The sequence below is a fragment of the Heloderma suspectum genome, chromosome 7 (genome assembly GCF_057233095.1).
Source record: "Heloderma suspectum isolate Gila_16-S chromosome 7, 16-S_ref, whole genome shotgun sequence".
NCBI lineage: Eukaryota > Metazoa > Chordata > Lepidosauria > Squamata > Helodermatidae > Heloderma > Heloderma suspectum.
This window is the reverse complement of record NC_139464.1, coordinates 51,182,444-51,201,051: the sequence shown is the minus strand read 5'-3', so window position 1 is coordinate 51,201,051 and position 18,608 is coordinate 51,182,444. Positions and strand designations below refer to the sequence as shown.

The following is an 18,608-nucleotide window of genomic DNA, read 5'->3' as shown; positions in this document are numbered from 1 at the left end:
CTGTGCACTAAAGGTTATACAGATAACTGCTATATATGTGACACCTCAGCCATTTCTCATAGCAATCTTTGATTCTGTTAAATTTATATATAGCTAGTGTAGCAAATTTATACCCAAAAAGGGCTTTTCATCGCACCAGGAATTCACAAAAACCTAGAGGTGGTTCTGTCAGACATCCTTCAGAGATGGTTCAGATGATCTGTCTGCTGGCCCATTTGTGCAAATAGCTGCTCATGCAAAGGGTCTACTCATGTAAGCAGTATATGCATGTAAGCAGTGTAACATCAGAGAAACATACTTACAAAAATCCCAGCAATTATTTATGTGAGTGTGATATGCTGGGGATGCTGCTGCAGAGACTTCCATTATTATGTTTATCTGATGTTATTTGCCCAAATAATCCATGTATATGTTGTCTACACCAGCTCTTAGTGTCCAGGGCAAGGTTCATGTTCCAATAATACAAGATGGCAAAAATACTCTAATTTGAAAATGAAACCTGTGTTGTAAATGGTATAATTTCCCAAACTGGTAACACTTGCAGATTATACCAACATGCTATTAAGAGATTTTAGCATACTATGAAGTGCATAACCAAAAGTAAGTTCTGCATTAAAAGAAACCAATGAGATGGCCTTTAAAAAGATTATATATGAAGATTCTGAAAACATCTTTCAAAAATTCTGTATTATATGGTGACTTTACAAAAGTGCCCCCCAAGAGTTCTGTATTTGCTGCTTTTCTCCAATTATTTGGGGGGCTTCCAGATGAGTCTTTTATAGCACCATCACCCTGCCTCACTCATGGAATTTTACAGAGGGTTCAGACATCGTCTTCCACTGATAACCCTCCTATGTTTTCTCATTGCTTCTTCCATGGTTTCTCTTACTACAAAAAATCTGTTAAAGAGGAAAGATGGAATAGCTGCCTTCTGATTGTTACTGCTAAGATCCGTATCAAGCACCCATGGAATGTTGATAGAAGAGAGCACTAGTATGAATCATATTACAAATGTGAATTGGAAAAAATGTAGGAAGATAATAAGGCCCAGGAGGACAACATTTCTACTTAAGGATGATATTTTTTTTTAAATGAAAGCCTCTTCCTTATGACATTAGAATCTAGATAATAAAAATGCAGCATACCTTTGGAAGGAGCTGAATTGCCTGGAGAATTCTTTGTCTATGTCCAGAATTAAGTATTCCAATTTCTAAGAGATCTTGATCCTCCATAACATTGCATCCCTAAAACAAACCGCAAAAAATATTGACAGGTGTTTTTAATACCTTTAAATATGTCATGATACTGTATTTAAAAATGTACATTTCTAAATAAACCTTATCTAACAGCATACTAAATAATTATGGGTTTGATCCAGTCATACCTAGAGAGATTAGTCATACCTAGAGGAGACCCATGGAAAACAATAGGACTTAAGTTAGAGATGACTGATGTCCCAACAATTTCAACTGTTTATTCTAAGCATGACTTAAATCTAGATCCAGCCCTATGATCCCACTCATTTTCAGGTTCAGAAAATGTGAATGTTACAATATCTCTACTATATCTGCAGTACTAGTATTTATTTAAATGTATACTGGATATCAGCAAATCTCTCAAGAGAAGAAAGCAGGGGAATGCAATGATAAAACTGACCTCCTGTACAGTTCAACCTGCTTCCAATACTATTCACAATTCTTCTCCCAAAAGGAATGCAGTATCAGTATAAAATTATATCTATTCAGCTTGAATCCTACATTGGAAACAGAATGCATTTGTACCACATACCCTACCAACTTCTTACATGGGCAGTTGTGAGACACAGTTTTGGAATTTAACGGTAGGAAGGCCATCATACCCATATAATTCACCTTTCTGTCTTGCAACCAACAAGAAATATTCTTTTCTGAGAGCATCACATCTCTAAATAAATCACCTTTATTTACATCAATCTTCCCAGTTGGCAAGCTTTCCCGTTGTCTGAATATCTCTTTTATTTCAAAAACGTATACCCTTTCCTTTGAAGTGGCAATCTGCAGTGCTTTACAAGAGAAGGGAGGGATTGTGACGTGTGTTGCATGTGGATCACTTCCAAGAAGAGGGCAAAGGATCATGCTATGCATTGCCTCCTTTAAAGAAGGTTAATCAAAGTGAGATGCGCAACATGGTACCTCAACTTCATTTGGCAAAGTGCTTACCAAGAGAGTCAACACTGCAGATGGCTTTTTAAAATGGTGACAGCCACTTTAAATGATGTGATGTGCAGTGTGGTACCTCTCCCATATACTTGGGAAAGAGAGAAGGAGGCAAGAATCACAATTTTGCAGCAAAAGCCTTTTTTTCCTTGGGGAAGTGCTGCTCTTTTGAGGAAAAGGAACAACTTTGCACCTCCCAAAACAGCACCATTGACAGGAAAAAACAAATGCTACAAAATTTCAGCACTGCTGTACATGACATAACACACTGGTGAAGAAAATGATTTGCTGTTACTCAATAAGATGTGCTGTTCACTTCCTCTCCAATTGACAGCAAAAAATAATAAACAGTTTCTCAATAATTAATAGTCTTGTGCTCATACATGACTTTTACCATATTATTATGTAGGACAACTAGAAATGTCATTGCAGTGTCAGAGACAATCTGTAGGTACGTGAGTTGCCCTTTAAACATTACACTCGGACTGTGAGAGCTACTTATTCATGGTTTCATCCCATAGTTCTGCTGTACTGTTTAAAGACCTGCAAACACATGGACAGCACTGTTAAATACATAAAACCATTCTTCCTTTAAATCCTTGATTTTACCTGCTTGTTATGCATTCCCTTTATTTAAGATTTCCTTTAGATATCCCTTCGATTTGTTCCCTTTGTTTCCTTCCCCTGCTCTTGCCTTTTGCCTTCTTAAAATCATATTAACAAAAACAAGGATCTACAAGTTTATTTCTAGAGTTCTTTAAATGAAATGTTGGAAAATATAAATAATTTTTAAATGCGTACAGACAATAAGGGATGCAAAAAAGGATTTTGAGGAGCATATTACTAATAACATTAAGGCCAATCATAGAAATTCTTTAAATGTATCAGAAGCAGGAAACCTGTTAGGGAGCTGGTTTGACCAGTGAATGGCAAGGGAAAGGAGTACTAGAGGACAAGGAAATTACAAAGAAGCTGAATGAAATTATTTGTGTCTGCTGTCACTGCAAAAGATGTAAGGCAGATAACCATGCCTGAAATGATATTTTCAGGAAGGGAGTTACAGGACCTTGGGCAAATAGTAGTGGCAGGAGAAGAAGTACTAAAAGTTATTGACAAATTAAATACAAACAAATGCCTGAGTTCAGATAGTCCTCTACAAATTCTTTCACATCAGCAAATGTGAAATTGTTGATCTTCTAACAAGAATATGTAATATTTTCCTAAGATGGACCTCTGTATCAGAGGATGGTAAAGTAGCCAATTTAATGCATTTTTTAAAGAAAGGATCTGGGGGGATCCAGGAAATTATAGACCAGCTTAACATCTGTCCTGGGTAACTTGAAAGAAGTATTAACGTTAAAATTATCAAGCATATAGTAGGATAAGCCTTGCTAAAGAAGGATCAGCATGGCTTCTGCAAAGTTAAGTCCTGTCTAATTTTTTTAGAGTTTGGGAGTGTCAACAAGCATGGACTAGGGGTGATGCAGTAGACATAGTTTTTGACAGTCCCTCACCAAAGACTCCTGAGCAAATTTAGCTTTCATGGGATAAGAGTTGAGGTCCCCTTATGGATCAGTAACTGGTTAAACAACAGAAAGCAGAGAGTAGGAATAAATGGTCAGTTCTTACAATGGAAGGATATAAACAGTGGGGTTCCCCAAGGATCTACATCAGGACCAGTGCTTTTTAACTTGTTTATAAATGATCTGGAGTTAGGGGTGAGCACTGAAGTGGCCAAGTTTAACACCAAATTATTTAGGTAGTTAAAAGGGACATTGAAGATATCCCCAAAAGGTGATCCTGAAACTCAGGGAATAAACATCAAAATGGGAAATCAGTGTAAACCAGTGCATACTGGAGCAATAGATCCCAACTTCAAATATATGCTGATGGGGTTTGAGCTGACCAGATAAGGGATCTTGGGAGTTGTGGTGAGTAGCTCAATTAACCTGTAAATCCAGTGCACGGCTGCTGTGAAAAAGGTGAATTCCATGTTATGGATCATTAGGAAACGAATCGAAAATAAACTTGGAAATATCATAATGCCTTTACAGTAATATATAGTGTGACTACACTTAGATTACTGGGTTGAATGGAATGCTGGCTACCAGTGGATGGAAACCACTGGCGGAATGGATTTCCCCTCCTACAGTCCCCCACATGCCCTCCAAGGCTGCTCTGGAGGGTTGGGGAACCCAGAGCAGATTTGAGGAACACAGCTGCAGGGGAAGGAGAGCAAGGGGAAGTCCTACTACATGAGTGGACACTGGATTTAACCCACTGTGTATAGTTATGGCCACTGCATCTCACCCACTGTGTATAGTTCTGGCCACTGCATCTCAAAAAGGATATTATTGTAGAGTTGGAAAAGGTGCAGAAAAGTACCACCAAAACTATCAAGGGGCTGTAGCAACTCCCCTATGAGGAAAGGTAAACAAATGGTCACTTCTTCCAGTGGGATCCCCCAACTACCTGTAGACCAATGCTTTTTTAAACAAATGATTAGGAGTTAGGGGTGAGCAGTGAGGTGGCCAGATCTGCTGACAACACCAAATTATTTAAGGTGGTTAAAACAAAAAGGGACAGCAAAGAGTTCCAAAAGGATCTCTCCAAACTGTGGGAATGGGTATTAAAATGGCAAATAAAGTTCAATGTAAGCAACTGTAAAGTGATGCACATTAGGGCAACCCCCTCCCGTTAACTTTACATAGGAACATAGGAAGCTTCCTTATACTGAGCTGGACCATTGGTTCATCTAGACCAGTACTGTTGACCCTGACTGGCAGTGACTCTCCAATGTTTCAGGCAGGACTTTTTCCAACCCTACCTGGAAATTGAAACTGGGACTTTCAGCATACAAAGCATATGACTGAGCTGTCGCCCTTCGACATACATGCTGCTAGGGTCTGAGATAGCAGTGACTGACTAGGAAAAGGATCTTGTAGTTGTGGTGTATAACTCAGTGAAAACATCAACCCTGTGTATGGCTGTGAAGAAGGAAAGTTCCTTGCTGGGAATCATGAGAAAACTTCCAATATAGTTCCCTTGAGGAAAAGTTACAATGTTTGGGGCTTTTTAGTTAGGAAAAAATATAATAAAGGGGAATATCCTCATCCCTATCTACTTTCTCCTCACTATTAATGATTGTATACATCTCTATCAAAATTCTAGAACCCAGGGTCATTCAATGAAGCTGAATGGTGAGAGTTTCAGGGAAAGATAAAAGGAAATATTTCTTCACACGACACATTGTTAAACTATGGAATTTGCTACTACAGGATGGCGCAATGGCCACCAGCTTAGATGGCTTTAAAAGGGGATTGGACAAATTCATGGAGGATAAGGCTATCAATGGCTACTAGTCATGATGGCTATGTATTACCTCCAGTTTTAGAGGCAGAATGCCTCTGTATGCCAGTTGCTGGGAAGCACAAGCAGGAAGGTACTGTTGGACTCATGTCCTGCTTGCGGGCCTCCTATGGCATCTGACTGGCCACTGAGGGAACAGAATGCTGGACCAGATAGGCCTTTGGTCTGATCCAGTACTGCTCTTCTTATGTTCTTATTCCTGTGCAATGACAAATATCCAAGACTTCACTATTTGTGTGTTACATTTCATATATACATTTTAATGACAGTACACACAGATGGCCAGGATGGCTCATATTAAGGAAAAGTTCCATTCTGAACTGGTGCTAGTAAGATTTCTGATATGTAGCTATTTATATATTTTTACAGCATCATAACCCTGTAACCTTGCTACTACTTCTGGTTCAAAGGTGAGAGACAGAACCATGTATCCCAGAATTCAACAATCAACAGAAAGTCCCTTAATTACTTCCCTTTCCCCATCCTCTCCTAGCTTTGTGTTGACAGTGCAGTCCCAAGGTTTTTTATACAGCTCTAACTGAAGACATGCTCTTCTTTAAGGTTTAACATTTTTTGTTTTTTGTTTGGCTGAGCTGTGCACATTATCTAATGTCCTAAAAAGCAGAGTGTTGTCTTTCTCTGGGGCCCATAATATGTTGCAGATTTCACACATGGAGATCAAACTTTAACTTGCATTCGCACTTTCTTGCTCATCAAGTACTTCAGAAACGTCAATGTCTCATTTGTGGCTGTTGCCTTTGGAGTTCGTTTCCTGTTCTTTTGCCACCAAACAATCCCTTTCAGAGAAAATGACCTAATCACATGACCACATAATAGCTAACTGCTGATGAACAGAGTTCTGGAAGAGCAGGGCTCTAAATGACAGGTTGACCCCATAGGTTAAAGGAAGGGCTTCTCTGTCTCTCCCTCTACTTCTAATTTATCTCTGTCTCTTCTTACGTATTTGTTTCTTTATTAAATTAATATCCCACCTTTCTGATTTTGAAAGACCTAAGGCAGGTTAGGCAAATAATTTTTTTTCAAAGTAAAAATTCTATAAAACAGAAAGATGCTGTAAACTTTACAACTGTAAAAACTATGTTTTATCTTCAGTATGAATTCATCCATGTATATTTATCAGTAGCTATGTATGTATCAAATGCACAAAAGCTATTAATGGCATGAAACTTTCTTTAGCAGATGATGATGCTATGCTAGAATTCTGTTGCTGCATGTTCTCGTTCCCACAGACACATACACATGTAATGACCAATGTGAGCCTAAGGCAGGCTTTAGGAGTTTGTCTGTATGTAGGGGCTTCGTGTGTAGTTCAGCCTATTTGAACTTCTCTTTTTCAGTGGGTCAAGATTGTGTGATTATAGAAAATTGCTCTGCACAGAAAGCTTCCTATAGAATGGTGCCTGCCCATCCTGAAGGAGCTTTCATACTGCTAGAACAGTTAAACTATGGAATTCACTACCACAAGATAGAGTGGATGGCCACTAATTTGGATGGCTTTAAAAGGGGGTTAGACAAATTCCTGGAGGAGAAGGCTATCAATGGCTATTTGTCCTGATGGCTATATGCTACCTCCAGGATCAGAGGCAGTATGCCTATGTACACCACTTGCTGGGGAACATGCGCGGGAGGGTACTGTTGCACTCATGTCCTGCTTGTGGGTTTCCCATGGGCAGCTGCTTGGCCACTGTGTGAAAATAATGCTGGACTAGATGGACCCATGGTCTGATCCAGCATGGCCCTTCTTAAGTTCCTGATATGAAAGCTCTGAAATGGTCTAAAATGAATCACTGAAGGGATCAGGTTCCACTAAAGGCCAAAACTCTAGTACAATGGCAGAATCTTATGAGAGCAAATAGCATCGGAATGCTATAACCTGCAAGGTCATGATTTCAGGTTAAAAATGTAGGAAGGCATTTACTGTTCATGGGTCGCAATCTTTTCTTTAGACACTTGAATAAGTCACTGAACATAAAAGAAGTTGCACACTATATATACCATAGTCTTAAACAACAATATTTTGGAATGATTCACTGTTTTGTAGGGATGTACGAAAGTCACTTACCTTTTCGACGGGGTGATTCACGGTGGGGGGGAGGCGCTCCACACCTCCCCCTGAAATCCTAACCCGGCTGGCTCTGCTCCACAGCAACTCCGCAGAGCCGTTGGCTGGGGCCGCCTGCAGCCGGACATCCGGCCACTGGGCAGCCTGCACAGGGACACAAATGGCTATTTGCGTTCCCCTTATTTTTGCCGTCTTAGTCTACGTAAATGTTTACGTAGACTAAGACGTGCCAAAATAAGGAACACAAATGGCGGCGCCCATGGGCGCCGCCATTTGCATACGCGCATTTTTCTTTTTGTTTTTAAATCAGCCGTGATAGGCTACGTAAACATTTACATAGCCTATCACGGCTGACTGCAGGGACGCAAACAGCAGCGGCTACAGCCGCCGCCATTTGTGTCCCTGCTAGCCAGCAGTCGGATGTCCGGCTGCTGGCGGAGCCGGCCAGTGGCTCCACAGAATCCCTGCGGAGTGGAGCCGGCCGGCCAGGATTCCGGGGGGGAGGAGGAACGGAGCGCCTCCCCCCCCCGGCCAGGATTCCGGGGGAAGGGACGGAACACCTCCCCCCCAGCATCAGCATAATCCGCAGAAAGGTAAGTACCCTTCGTACATCCCTATCCCAGACAACACCTGGGAAGCCATGGGATGGTGCACATCTCCTCCTCCATGGCCTTAGACAGAACTATGACTATGGAGGAGATTCAGTCATGGATCTTCTCCCCTCCCCTCCATGAGTTCACAAGAAGAGAGGGAGAAAAGGGGGCAGGACAGTGGGTGAGGAGAGAAGGGAGGAGGAAAGGCCTGCATCCACTCAATCCAAGAGCCTCACCATTGCCAGCCCTGCCCACTGCCAGGTAAGTTAGCTAGATGGGCTGAAAGGACCTTCGAGCTGATATTTTTTATACAGAGAGGCTATACAACCTTGCAACCTCTTCCTGCCCTGCCTGGCTCTCGCTGGCAGGGCTTTGGATTGACAGAGGGCTCTGTCTATCGGGATGCAATCACATAGGATTGTGCCCTTAATGTCTTAAAGCAGCCTCCCCCAATGTGTAAAGCAGCATTCCCTAATGTTATCCAACAGCCAGATGTGTTAGACTACAACTTCCACCATCCCCATCCAGCATGGCCAATAGCCAGGAATGTTAAGAGTTGTAGTCCAAAATATCTGGTGGGTGCTAGGTTGGGAAAGGCTGTCTTAAAATGTTAAATGTAACCAACACTTTAGCCAAATAGGAAGCTGCCTTATTGATAATTCCATTCAGATTACATTTACATATAACCTAAGGAAATGCTTGAAAGAGATTTCCTTTTAAAAAAAACAGGTGAGAGGTTTTTATACATGATTGGTTCCTCTATCCTATTTTTTTTCCTTAAAAAAAAACCCTGCATATTGAGCTTGTATTACAAATTTTTAAAAATATTCTGGGTGAAGGATTTTTCTAGAGCATTTATCTTCAATAGTTTCAATGAACTGGGGACTTCCGGTCTGTAGCCAGGTCGCCCTGGCAGCGTTCTGCGGAGGCTCCGCGGGACGCTATCTCAAACAGCTTTTAAAAGGTTGAAAAACCTTTTTATCTTCCCCTGGAATTAAAAGGGGAAGCAAGAGCAGCATCTGGATGAAATCTTGGAAGAGTAGCTCCTTTTGCAAAGCAGCAGAAGGGCTGGACTCCAAGGTTAGTCTGCCAGCACTTAGACACCGCTCAAAGTTGTTTTGAAACTCCTATCTAATTAGGAGAACACAGGGCTGACAAGCTGTAGTTTTAGTGTTTATGGACTAAGGAATACCAACAATATCTGAGGACCTGCAAGATCTGTTTAAAGAGAAGGATGGCAACATCAAGGAGGAGAAAAGGAGCAGGATCACCACCTCCCCCCCCCACACACACACCTCCCTTGGCAATGGCTCCGAGAAGTGATGGAAATACAGGGGAGTTGCTTGCTCTGATAAAAACTTTGTCTTCACAATTTGCTGAACAGGCTAAGAGGCTGGATACAATTCAAAACTCCATCACTGCCCTGCAAGGGGCCGTGGACTTAATTAACACTTCTTGGCAAAAGATGGAGGCGAAGGTTAACGAGCTGCAAGATCGGGTGGCAGCACAGGAGATTGCATCATAAGCTTTTTACAACAATTTGTCTGTTAGAATATCCCAACTTGAGGCTTTCACCCATAGAGCAAATGTGTGTATTATTGGTATCAAAGATCTACCTACTGATGTAAATGTGTTTACTTTTGTAGATAAGCTCCTGTGTGAGATACTTCCTTTGTCATCTGATTATTTACTTGACATCAAGCATAAATTTCGTGTGCCAAAAGCTAAAGGGACTGATTATACGATTATAGTTCAATTTGCAAGAATCTCCACGAAAAATCATATCCTGCGTTTGGCAAGAGAGGGGGGAAATCTTTTTTGGGGATCAAAACAAGATAGAGTTATGTTATTTCCGGATTACACCAAAGAAGTTGCTGATAAGAGAAGGCAATTTCCCAAGGCGAGAAACCTGGCAAGACAAATGAATTTACAATATCATTTAAAATATCCTGCTACATTTTGCATTTTTTCTGAAGGTTAAATGAAGAAGTTTCTAAATCATGAAATGGCAGAGGCATGGCTAATCGGAAAAACATGCAAGACTTCTGTTCCAGCCTCATGATCTGGAATTTATAAACATGTTTTGTTAATTGGCTATGTTTAGTCTGTAAGATCCAGGCTAGACCAGAGATAACTGTTTATATATATATCCATCTCTTCACTTTCATTTTTTTCTTTTTTTTAAATGGATATGATATATTGTACTTAAATCTCTTGTGTGAGGGTGTATATAAATGTGCACACCCATTTATATATTTAGAAAGGATATTATCTAAAATATAGATAGTACAAAATACATTAGTGATTGTTGTATTTTTTTTATCCTTTATAATCTCTTTCCTTTTTAATTATTATTATTAATATTTTCAGTATTATAATACTAGGATTAGCAATATTTCTGGCTGGTTGATTTTAAGCTTTATTATTATATAGTAGCTAAAGGGCATCATATGGCCAATGGAAATGAATTGTAAGCTTGCTTCCTTGTTATAAGCCTGAAGATACAATATTGAAATTGATTACTTATGCTGTATTGATTTGTAAGATTGGTAATATTATAGGTATAATTTCTAAGTAGAGTGATATTTGAAGTTTCTGTGTAATGTAGTTTAAATTTCAGTTTGTTATGTAATCTTTTGTTTATATTTTGCTTTGTTTTCTTTTGTTTTTGTTTTCTGTTTCTTTCCCCTTTGTCCTTCTCTCTCCTTTTTATATTTTTTTCTTTTCCTTCTCTTTTTCCCCCTCTATTTTATTATTGATGGATCCTCTTAAGAATACTGTAATGTTAGAAACTGTAGAAGATGATTATGTTGCTGGTGTTCCTTATTTCATTTATAAAGATAAAAGTAGAATAAAAAATATTATTAAAAAAAGTTTCAATGAATTCAGTCATCCCTGATGATCCATCCCTAGCTCACTGCACTGGTGCTTCAACCCAGCAATATGCAATTGTAGAGGAAAACCACCAGAAGACTATTGTATATCGAGGAGATAGGATGGTGTGCCACAGTTGTTCCTTCTGTTCCCATATCTCCTGGAACACCTTAAAATGTAGGCCTCCTTAAGGCCTTTAGTGTGAAATTCAGTTTTCAGAGTTGGTTGCAAGTGGGGATGGCATGGCCTTGAAACGCCATGAACGAACGCCACGAACGGAGGAGGACATGAACGATGGGACGGCCTTGGAATGCGGGAGGGTACCATCTGGCTATGGTCCACTCGCTTCACCTAATCTTTTGAGTGGTACAGATATGACATACATCATCAGGTGGCTTAAGCACAACAGGTGTGATTAATTAAGGTGCTGTCCTAAGCAGCACATAGCACTCAAGAGATTAAGGTATAAAAAAGCCCCGCAGTTTGCCCAAAGAGAGCTTCACTGCAGACCTGACCGGGAAGGTGCTGTATGCTGGCCATAGACTTGGGTCTCCTCATTGTTATCCCTGGGGCTCCTGACAACTGATTGAGGACTGCTTGCTTGGTATTGTATATTCTTCTGGATATCGTTTTGCCTGCTTTAAATAAAATAATTTGACTTCAACTCACTTGTGTGCTTATTGCTCCTGAATCCAAAAAGAACCGTTGCCTTTGGCAAGACAGCAATATTAGTAACAGCACTGAGGGCAACATCCAATGGAGCGCTTATGCCCCTGCTGATTCCCTTCCGCCCCGCCAATTCCATTTCACAAGCGAACCCCACCGCTTGCACAATGGTGATTTAGTGCTTCCGGGGGAACCCAAAACAAACAGAAATGCTCGTTTCTGGAATGGAACTCTGCTGATCTGCTCCATTCCAGAAATGAGCATTTCTGCTCATTTTGGGTTGCCTGGAAGCACTAAATTGCCTTTGTATAAGCAGTGCGTCCCACTTGTGCAATGGAATCACTGGGACCCCCTGTTTATGGAAGGAAAGCAGCAGAGGCATAAGCACCCCATTGGAAACTGCCCTGAAAATATTAAAGATATTAAAATGTGAAGCATCATAGAGCTGCATGAAAATCATAATATTTTCTTATTTACATGGAGAAGCAGAGCACCAGTGATGCAAAAGGCGATGACTGCAGTATGGAAGTCTTGGGTACTTTAAAAAATACTGTTTTCCTAGTTATTCAGTTACAGACAATGTATTTATTTATTTGACTTGTGCCCCACCTTTCTACCAAAAATGGCACTCAAGGTGGTTTACAATCCCTAATAAAACTTGATAAAAACAATAATAAAACAAATACATTAAAAACAATTAAAAACACAACAGTAACAAAGTAAAAAAAACAACAGCCTCCAGCCCAACAGACCCACTTATACATCAAAAGCCCACTTGAATAAAGCGGTCTTTGCCTGCTGATGGAAGGATAGCAGAGAGGGAGCAAACCTAGCCTCCCTTGGGAGTTCCACAGCCAGGGAACAGTCACCAAGAAGGCCCTCTTTCACGTCACCACCAAATGTGCCCCTGAAGGTGGCAGTCTGAAAGAAGGGACACTCCCAAAGATCTTAACAAGGTGGTCTTTCAACTAGCCTGGTCCCAAGCCATATAGGACGTATACGTCATAGCCACCACTTTGAATTCGGGCCAGAAACAGACCAGTAGCCAGTGAAGCTATTGTAACAAGGGAGTCCTGGGCTCCCTGCAACCAGCCCTGGTCAACAGTCTGGCCACAGCATTCTGGACCAGCTGAAGTGTCTGAACAGTTTTCGAATACTGATTACCTAGACCCATTTGAGTCTGGGTTTCAACCTGGTTACAGGACTGAATCAGCCTTGGTCGCCCTCATCTGTTAATCTGGTACTAAAAAGGGTTAACAAAGAGTAAAGATGGCTGATTTAATCTGGGGGAGGCCTACAAGAAGAGCCCCTAGAAGACCCCAGACCAGCTTTATGAATATAAAACCAGCTTTATATTCTAGAATCTTGACCCCTGGGTGAGAAGACCGTGAAGTTTGATTCCATGCTAAATGATATTATTTCACTAACTGAGACTCTAACTGAGATTTTGCAGGACTGTCTTTGAAGAAAGGAAAAAAATGCAGCTGTCTTTAGAAGCGGCTTCACAGAGCTTGCTCAAGGCCACGACATGCTGGAAGAGTGTCTAAATGAGATGAACAGCAGAACTGAGCATGCTCAGATACCTACTGAGAGGAGGAAAAGTACTGTTTTGACATCTCGTGGTGAACACCTGCTGATAAGAGAATGTCCTTACTAGATGTTAGTTAGGCGGGGAAGTGTAGCCCTGAGCACGAGCGACAACTAGGAGGAGGTGTTTGGGCAGATATGACCAAAAACGGCCAAAGATGACCGGGAGTTCAAAGAAGATATACCGAAGAGAAATGCGTCAATCAAGCTGACATGCCCAGATGGTAGACTTTGGGTCATATGTTGGGACATTTCAAAGTAGCCTGTTTGTAATGGTGCCAGACATGTTCCCCAAACACATCAAATTATGGGAGACAGATGGGACACCTTTTTTCTGATTGGTGAGCAAATGCTCTAACCACATGCACCTCATTTCCTATTGAAGACTGATTGTCTCATTGCTCCTCAGGCCCCACCTTTGACCAGAGCGAGGGTATAAAAGCCCAGGGAATGGGAGCTCTGGGGTGGTGCTTTTTGTTCCTGCTGCTGCTACTCCACTTCCCTCTTTCTGCCATGCCACCAGACCCACGGACTTAGGTAACTATGGACCTCTTTAGACTCTTAGACTTTGGAACTTAGGATGTTTTCTGAAAGTAGAACTTCGAATGATTTCTGAGTTTGGGACTTGGAATGTTTCCTAAGCTTGAGACTTGGAGGTTATATCTGAGGAGAGGATTTGGAACCACATGTTCAGAGGTGACAAATGGAATTATTCCCAAGTCTTGAGTTTTCTGTTCACTCCAACTCCTGCCTCTATTCTTCCTATGCCTAGAGGAACTTAGTAATGCTTTAGCATAACTTTTTGTATTCAAGTAAGAAGCAGGAGGAGGTAATGGGAGGGTTAACACATAGGCTGGATTGTTTTCGTTTAGCTTTGAACTGCAAGTAGTAAACAGGAGTAAGTTGGAAAGAGGAGCCATAACAATGTTAGAAGCTCAAGTTGTTAACTTATTAGCCAAGTTCATAGTACCAGCTTTGGCAATTGCAGTTCTTTTGATTTATCTTCTATTTTTGTTGCATTCTCTTTCCCTGTAATTGGAGAGAAAGTTTCTAACGCTCATATAACCACCATGCCATTTTCTTTATTTTGTATTTTTTCCTGAATTTTCTGCAATACAGCCATAAATATGGTTTCAATTTACAATCTCATCTGTAGTGATGTTCTGTGGTGATGTTTACCTGTTGGGATTAGCTTGGTTACCCACTGGGGTGCTTTGGACCCATTTGGTGCAGGTTCAAGAGGTTAAACAGGACTGCATTTACATAATGGATTACCTTTATCGGGAGAGGGACAGGAGGAATACAACCCTGTTAATTCTGCTAAATCTCTCATTGGCTTTTGATACCATTGATCATGGCATTGTCTTGGATCGACTCCATGGGTTGGGCATTGGAGGCACTGTATTACAGTGGTTCTGGTTTTACCTGAGGGTTTGATTTCAGAGAGTAACATTGGGTGACCATTGGCCCCTTGGAAATTCAGCTATGGGACTCCCCAGGGTACCACATTTTCCCCAATGTTGCTCAACATCTATATGAAGCCACTGAGACCAGTTATTAGGGGATTTGGAGCCAAATGCCATCATTGTACTGATGACACTAAGCTCTATCTCCCTGTGACATCTGAATCAGGAGAGGCTGTGCAAGTCCTGGATCAGTGTTTAGACTCAGTGTTGGGCTGGATGAGAGCCAATAAACTGAAACTGAATCCTGGTAGTCTAGGAGATAGGCTCATTCTCTGTCCTGGATGGGGTTGCACTCCCTTCAAAAGATCAGGTTCATAGTCTGGGGGTACTCCTAAATCCATCACTGTTGCTGGAGGCCCAAGTGGCCATGGCAGCTTAGAGTGCAGAGCAGTGCCTCCAACTCCCAACTCAGATAATCTATCCAGAAGGATACCATGGTCAATGGCATTGAAAGCCACTGAGAGTGGCTCAGGGTGGCACTCACCTTGTCTCTCTCTTGGCAGAGGTCATCCCACAAGGTGACCGGGGCAGTTTCTGTTCCGAAACCAGGCCTGAAGCCTGATTGAAATGGATCTAGATAATCAGTTTCATGCACGAGTGCCTTGAGTTAACTGGCAACCACCTGCTCAAGCACATTGGCCGGTTTCATAAATATGTTAAATAGCATGGGGGATAAGATGGAATCCTGAGGGACACCACAAGCCTACAGCCACAGCATCGAACAGGAATCCCCCAGCACCACTTTCTGAGATCACCCCTCCAAGAAAGACCAGAGCCACCATATAACAGTGTCTCCCATTTCCATCTCAGACAGATGCCTCAGAAGGATACCATGGTCGATGGTATTAAAAGCTGCCAAGAGATCCAGCAAAGCCAACAGGGACAAACTCCCCCTGTCCAGTTTCTGGTGCAGGCTATCCACCAAGGTGACCAAAGCAATCTCTGTCCCATAACCAAGCCTGAAGCCAGATTGAAATGGATCTAGATAATCCACATAATCCAGATCTGAGAAGCCACCACACATTCCAACACCTTGCCCAAGAATGGAATTTTAGAGACTGGCCAGAATTTATCCAATATAGTGGAGTTCAGGGAGGGTTTTTTTTTTTTTTTTAAACGAAGGTCTTATGACCACATCTTGGCCTAAAGAGACATTCACCACTACCCTCATGCACTCAGCCAGTTGCCCCCCCCCCCGCTACTTTTATAAGCCAGTAAGGGAAACAGTCCAGCACACAAGTACTAGGCCTCACTTCTCCAAGGATCCTGTCTACATCCTCGCCTGTACAAACTGAAAAGTATCCATGGTAACAGGGCAAGCAGGAGCCAAAGTTACATCCATCAGATCTGTATCAACTATGGCTCCAAGTCAGCATGGATATGATCAATTTTATCTGTGATGTGTCAAGCAAATTGGTCACAGTGGGCTATCAAGCGGTCCACCTCCTCTTCTTGTGGGCCAGAGTGTAATAGGCCTCTGACCACCCAAAAAAGCTCCACTGGGCAACTCTGTCAAGATGCAATGGTGGTGGAGGTGCAATTTTTTCAACACCCTCATTGCCACGGGGTAGGCTTTCAAATGAGCTCTATCCCATGCATGTTCGGTTGGACTCATTCAGAGTTTTCTGCCAATGTCACTCTAGTCGACATCCCATTCATTTCATCGTCTGCAGCACCCTGGAATACCAGTAGGCTCATTGGGCTCCACTCCACAGGAGAGGACATTCAGGAGCAATTGTGTCCTCCTCCCTGGCTATTTCTCCATTCCAGAGATCCACCAGAGCTTTGACAGAATCACCTGTCAAGCTGACACAAAAATCCACCACAGCCATCAGAAAACCATCCAGATCTATCATCCCATCCCATCTCCTGGGGTAGACCATCTTACCCCTTGCCATGCAGAGGCTCTGAGTCTCAGCAAGTCTAAACCCAACCAGGTATTGATCTGTCCATGACAAGAGAACTATAGAAAGTTCCTCCACTCCCAGATCACCAACATCCCATCCTATGTAGAAGACCAAATCTAAAGTGTGTCCTGCCAAATGAGTGCGGCCAGATACTAATTAGGACAGGCTCAAGGTTGCCAGGGAGGCCGTGAAGTCCTGAGCCACTCCTGACAAGTTGGCCTCAACATATTTGTTGAAGTCCCACAGCACAACAAGATGCGGGGACTCCAGCAACAACCCCGAAACTACCTCAGCTAGCTCAGGAAGGGAGACTGTTGAGCAGCGGGACAGGAGATACACCAACAGAATTTCTATTCTTTCCCGAACACCCACCTTCAGATACACACACTCAAAACTGGAACACTGTGAGATACAGCACCTGGGGCCTGTTTCCACAAGCTATTTACTCTGAACTGGCTGTGTGTGGAGGTCGTTAGGGATACGTGACGTCATGGTCATCCAGCAGCTACCCTGGAGGTTATCAGGGAAAAATCGGATTTCCTGAGTTTGCTTAAAGTCTGATTCTTTTCCTCAAGTAGAGTTCTCCCCAGTATAGTTGCTGTATGCCCCAACCGTCGCACTGTTCTCAGGTATGCTAGCCCTGCCCAGGGGTGTGCCTTTCACCCTGACCCCAGTCAAGTGGTATTTTCCTTCCCTGCCCAAACCAATTAGTGTCTACTCAGAAGTAACTCCCATTGTGGTCAATGAGACTTCTCCCCTGAATAGAGATCCTGCAGGTTAAAATGGGGGCTGGTTTTCATCTTTGTGTTTATGGCTCTCTTTCCCACAACAAACCCATTACTATCTCCTCAGAAGTAACTCCCATTGTGCTGAATGAGAATTGCCCTCTGGGTGCCCACATTAGTGCTTACAGAGATCCCCCTCAACTGAAATGGCACAGTTTAAAGCTAAGTGCAGTTAAGCACAGTCTCAAGGCTTCGATTCTCAGTTGTTTGCTTTATTGCCTTAGGAAGTAACTAATTCACAGCTTCTTTATAGAGATTTTGCGCAGTATCGGTTTGGTTAGAAAGGGGGCTGGTTTCCCATCCCTGTGTTCTCCCCACACACACACACACTCTTTCCCAGCACAAGCATATGTGTGTCTACTCAAAAGTAACACCCATTGTGTTCAATGAGGCTTAGGCATGTCTTACAAATGCGTACAAGGGGAAGTAACTACTTCGCACCTTCCTTACAGAGCCGGGGTGGGGGGGAGCCTCTCTTATTGGTTGAGCAGCCCTTGCCACGCAGATAACGTTCACTCCACTCCACCCCACCCCACCCTGGAAGTAAGCTATGTGAAGCCACATAGAATGGTGCGATGTACTTCCTCATGGAGCCCTGCCCGGACCAAAAGTGGATCCTACAAAAACGCAGGTGAGCCACTCCTCCCTTCTCCTTCTGTTGTCATAGAAACAGGGCCCTGGACACGAGGACAGAATCACAACAGACCACTGCAATTCTGCCTCCCCTATTCAATTTCTAGTTATAGCAGGTGTGTCCCCTTCCTGTATATATTCTTGCTGAAGCCAGATAATTGTATGTTATAAAACATGCTGCAGAAAATCTTGCGAAACTTACTTAATAGTCTTGCAAGACTTATTTAATAGTCTATGCAGAAATGTTACATTTCTGGAGTTCCGAAGGCTAAATGGAAAAAAACTTCAATTGCCTTATTTTTCCTAAAAATATAAAGGCTGACAGTGATTAAAGGTTGACAATGTTCTTTCCTTTTTTTTCAATTGTTCCAGCAATTTATTTCACACAGGAAGAGGGCTGTGTTTTCCTTATCCTTTCCTATTCAGCAGCTGGGGGGCTTACTTAGCCAG

The 18,608-nt window shown here is 42.2% G+C and overlaps 1 protein-coding gene across 1 annotated transcript in view; it reads right to left on the bottom strand.

Annotated features, from left to right (window-relative positions):
- ANKS1B (ankyrin repeat and sterile alpha motif domain containing 1B) overlaps nucleotides 1–18,608 on the bottom strand; it is a 578,800-nt gene that overhangs the window by 248,189 nt on the left and 312,003 nt on the right. The window contains exon 16 of the mRNA XM_084810203.1: nucleotides 1,146–1,244. Coding sequence (XP_084666329.1) covers nucleotides 1,146–1,244 — 99 coding nt within the window. The remainder of the gene's footprint in view (nucleotides 1–1,145; nucleotides 1,245–18,608) is intronic.